The following is a 5,000-nucleotide window of genomic DNA, read 5'->3' on the forward strand; positions in this document are numbered from 1 at the left end:
CACAAAAACATTACGTTGGTTTATAGGAAAAACGGTGGTAAGGAAGGTGTTTGGAAGCGGGTGCGTGTGGGTTGAGCTTGTTGGTTCTCTACTCTGCACCGAGAGGTTTTCTCCGGGTACTCCGGTTTCCCCTCTCCTCAAAAACCAACATTTGACTTGATTTGTGTCAATTTTTAATTTCATTTTACAGTGTCCCCAATTAGTGCTCCAGTGCTAGAACGACTAGACACTTAAATTAAGTTCCTTTCCTTTCCTTTTCTTTTCAAGCAATTCAGAGGAGAGACAATGACCTCCAATGGGCCAAATCGTGCAATTTGGTATTACAAGATCGTATAAACTCTTGTTCTTAGGCCATCGTAGTTTGATTAAGAAAGTAACACAAACAGCGGTGATAAACACTGTATTCCAACGCATTTTTTATATAGAACTTGATATTTCGTATGCTAGTCAACATACATTTTCAAAAGTGACCGTTACAATTTTTGAAAACTGTATATATACGTATATCGTAAACATTAGAGGTCTGTAACCTAGACTGAGAAAAATGATCTGCAGCAGTTCGTGTCTAGACATAATGAGGAGTAATAGCTAAAACAGCAACAACTTCTCACTACTAATATTGACATTAAGGGAAGGCTTTAGCCCTTGAATGAACAAAGTCTCTTTAATTTTGCAGTAAAAGTCATTTTTTCCGGACGCTAAAATGTCAAAGTGATCCCATTTAATGTCGTGACCAGTGGTTTTCACATGATCAGCAATGGCTGATGAATGGTGACTTTTAGCCATTCATATATATATATAGTTTTCAAAAATTGTAACGGTCACTTTTGAAAAGTTATGTTGACTAGCATACGAAACGTCAAGTTCTATATAAAAAATGCGTTGGAATACAATGTTTATCACCGCTGTTGGTATTACAAATTGACCGAATGCAAAAATGGCGGCCAAAAATGTATTCTCTTGTTTATGTGCTAATGAGACTCACTAGCCTCGCTCTCAAGCAACCTTTCTTTTGTATTTTGTCCATGCAAACGAAGCTAGTGAGGCTAATTAGCACATAAACAAAAGAATATTTTTTTGGCCGCCATTTATGCATTCGGTCTATTACAAGAATTTTTACGGGTTAAGGCCCGGGAAACGGCCTCAACATTTGCTTCAACATCTGTTCGATTTTGTTGAAGGATGTTGACTGGTTCCGGTGGGCCAACCTGTTTCAACACATCATTAGCATTTGATTCAACAAAGCTCAGGAGAAGCCTGGTATTCAGTGCCAGGCTGCAGCCGCGGTGGTTACTATGGATATGGAATTGTTACTATGGAAAAGGACATGGAGACGTCATCGAGAGACCGATTAGTGCGCACGCTTATACCCAACAATGTTGAAAGAAGGGAACAAACGGCTTTAACTTTACTCAACATTCGCGATAACAAAAGAAATGTTCGGTTCAACATGTTTTAACATGGTTGAAAGTGGGGAGGGGAGGGGAGGGGAGGGAAGGGGAGGGGGACAAACGATTTCAACATTGCTGTTCAACAAAATCGAACGGATGTTAAAGCAAATGTTGAAGCAGCTTTTCCGTGACACACGTGCACGGTTCAACATTTGTTGATCAACAGTGTTGCAGCAGTGTCATCCATGTTGAAATAGACCGTACAACATGTTGAACGTTGTTAAACGAAACAGAGTTGGGTCCTATTCTGTTCAACAAGTTTCCGCTAACCTTGTTGAATGGCGCTAACCAATCGTTTTCCAGTCTCGCGTTTACTTGATTAATATTTGGAAGGTTTAACATGGCGGCCGCGGCATGCGATGGTGAAGAATCATCTTTATTTGAATGGAACCGAGGCCAACAAGGCTCGCAGCATACAATGACAACAACCCTCATCATCTGCCATTTCCAAATTTGCCGCCAAAAATGGAAAGAATTCGTAATTCTCGTTCGACAAAACTTGAACGTGTTTCTATCCATTCAACAAGTCGCAACATTGTCATTCAACAAGCTGCAACATCGTGCAGCATTTGTTGAGCAACAAATGTCGCAGGATGTTTAACCTTGGTCTTTAAAATGGAGGATAGCTCAAAAGAAGACACCAGGGAAGATTCTCACGGAAAACGCTTTGCGCCTTAATATCAATGGCTTCATTAGGACTTCAACGGGGTTTGAACCCGTGACCTCGCGATACCGGTGCGACGCTCTAACCAACTGGGCTATGAAGCCATTGACGTTGGGAGCTGGTCATTTGTGGGTTCTAATGTTCCTGTGACGAATGAATCAACGATGAAATGATATATTGAACTGCGGATATGAAATCAAGTGAAGATATGATCCTCGCAATTATAGCGATGTCACGGGTTCAAACTCCCTTGAAGTCGTGCCGGAATTTTTCAGGCTTCTCTAAGTAATTGCTAAAATTGCGTTCATAACTGCGAGGATCATAGCTTCACTTGATTTCATATCCGCAGTTTAATATATGATTCATTTCATATATCATTTAATCCTTAAGTGAAACATTATCACTCTTACTTCGTTGCACTGTCACTTTTACATTTGCAGTAGGGTATTCGAAATGGACTGACCATGTGCTAAGTTGGTGGCAGCAAAGAAATGATCCCACTGTGCTGTTTCTTAAATATGAAGACTTGCAAAAGGTGAGATTGACTAACAATTAAGAGATGACTTAAAATTTATCAGACGATTGCAATTATTAAATTCTCAACTACGGATAATGCATTTCACGTGCTCTGATTGTTCACTCAATCTTGGTTATCAGCTCATATACCTTAGTTTGACCTTATATGGTAAATGATTGCGCTAAGCGTTGCTAAGCTAAAACTTTTTTCGCCGGAAAGCGCAATTTCTCTCTGAATAAAGCAAAAAAAGAAAGAAAACGTTTTTGTGGAAAGTTTGGATCATTTCCGACGTTTAGAAGTACGCGAAAAGGTAAGAAATGCTTTTGTGATGAGCCTACGTCTGTCTGACCACAAGGTATTACACAACATCGCATCTTGATCAATTTTTTTTCGATTTCGCTCGGATTTTTTCGCTCGTATTTCGTACTTCCAAATTTTTGGAGTTTAAAGAATTTAATAAAACAATTATTCCATTCGCACTTGTTGGATATGAGACTGGTTATAGCCAACTCGGCGCTACGCGCCTCGTTGGCTACTTACCATTTCATCTCCAACGCGTGCTCGTAGAATAATTGTCAATTGTTGATGTCATCAGAATTTCATAACGTTCACTATGAGCTAGAAGAAGATGTGGGCATCTGGTCACTTGCCATGCCCTAAGGTGTCCAGACTGTGATATCGATTCAATAGGGGAATCTTTCATTGCATTTTTTTGTCTTATTATATCTCCCAGATAGTGCGCGCGCTGTAATTGGCTGAATTAAAACCGGCCGCATTCTGCAGAACGGCCCGCTGTAAGGCCCGCAAATTTTTGATACAACATTCTCCAGCCAGTTTTTGTGATAGTGCATTATAAGTGCACTATAAGTGCACTACGCGCTGTGTCACCGGGTTGTAGGAGTATAGGAGCGCAAGAGTGTCCGTGGTGCCAATAGGCCCGCAGTGCGTGCATAAATCACGAAAATAAACAGGTTTGTTGGAAGCTTGCTTGAGTTTCAACAAAATGAGCCCCAAAATCGGCAAGAATTTGTGATGCTGATGAATAATAAAACAGCTGCTATTTCCAAATCGATGGAATTACCTGGTGATAAGTAACGTCGCCTGGAAGATTAAATTTTTGACTTTGCAGAAACAATGGTCAACCTCAATCAAGAGTTGGGCGATTGTGATTTGTGTTGAATTCACACGTTTCTTGTCAAACCAAATTAACAAAAACAAGAACCCAGTGTCTTGCCATCATTTTGACATAGATGTATCTTTTGTTACGCAAGGTAACTTGATCACGGCGCCCGCTGAATCCGATGTCACTTTGGATTTTGCGAATTTACTTGTGTAGCCAAAAGTACAATAGAAAAATTGAACGTAGCTAAAATCTCCCAAAATGTTTTTCGCAGATGGTAACTTTTCATATTCGTAGTTCAAAATTTATGTTGTTTTCATGTCGCAAATTTTGTTGCTGATGGCAAAATATCTTATTCTCGATCGACAATCCTGAAAACTTTCTTCTTTTCTTCCTACCTTTTGAAGTCAAGTGGCAAATCATTAGCATGATGCTATCTGTGAGCAAAGGTTCCCTTGTTGATTCCGATCTCATTAAGCCATTAGTTGTCTAGGACTTTCCTGAGTATTCTTACAGAGCCTAAAATGAATACCCGCTTTTGGTAACAGAACTAATACACTCTGTATTTCCAAGATCAAGTCCCCTTAGCACAGTTTTGACAGCCCTAATGCCAGTCGCTATCTTCTCTTGGCGACACTTCCAAACGCTTCGTTGAAGGTCTTGGTAAATTTCCTTTTTCTCCAGTTGCTTGCTCTTTACACTTGTGTCGAGTGGACTGGCTACGTCTATTATAAGGCATAAGCTTGATGATAAGTTGATCGGAATGGATCACACAAGGGCTGTGGCTTATAGTCGGACCATATTGTTTCCAGGGAGTAATGATTTTCCCCCTTTTCATCTTCTACACCAAAGTTGGGTCGTGAATCGTAACGTTGTAGGTTGCACTCATCAATCTTCAATCCACAATCAGAGCATAACATCAAACCGTGTTCCAGCTTGCATTGTGTCTTTGATGACGTAACAGGCGCAGCATCGAGAGAGCACGCGAGGAGAAATGCGACGGACACGTGAGGCGCACTGGAACTCATGATTATTCTACCGGTTTTTTTCATAGGATTTACCGTCCAATGTGCGCACCATCGCCAAGTTCCTACAGAAACCGTTGTCAGATGAGCTTATCAATCGCATTGCTGAGCAATGTACATTCAAAGGAATGATGAAGAATTCCTCGAATTACAAACAAACAGATGAAGACGACAACATTGCTCAGACTCTCAGGAAAGGTGTTGTTGGCGATTGGAAGAATCA

General features: G+C 40.5%; 1 protein-coding gene across 1 annotated transcript in view; it reads left to right on the forward strand.

Annotated features, from left to right (window-relative positions):
- LOC138032165 (sulfotransferase 1B1-like) overlaps window positions 1–5,000 on the forward strand; it is a 10,608-nt gene that overhangs the window by 5,490 nt on the left and 118 nt on the right. Inside the window, exons 3-4 of the mRNA XM_068879770.1 lie at window positions 2,556–2,650; window positions 4,807–5,000. The exon at window positions 4,807–5,000 is cut by the window's right edge and continues 118 nt beyond it. Of these exons, the coding sequence (XP_068735871.1) occupies window positions 2,556–2,650; window positions 4,807–5,000 (289 nt within the window). The remainder of the gene's footprint in view (window positions 1–2,555; window positions 2,651–4,806) is intronic.

This window comes from Montipora capricornis, chromosome 14 (assembly GCF_036669925.1).
Source record: "Montipora capricornis isolate CH-2021 chromosome 14, ASM3666992v2, whole genome shotgun sequence".
Lineage (NCBI taxonomy): Eukaryota > Metazoa > Cnidaria > Anthozoa > Scleractinia > Acroporidae > Montipora > Montipora capricornis.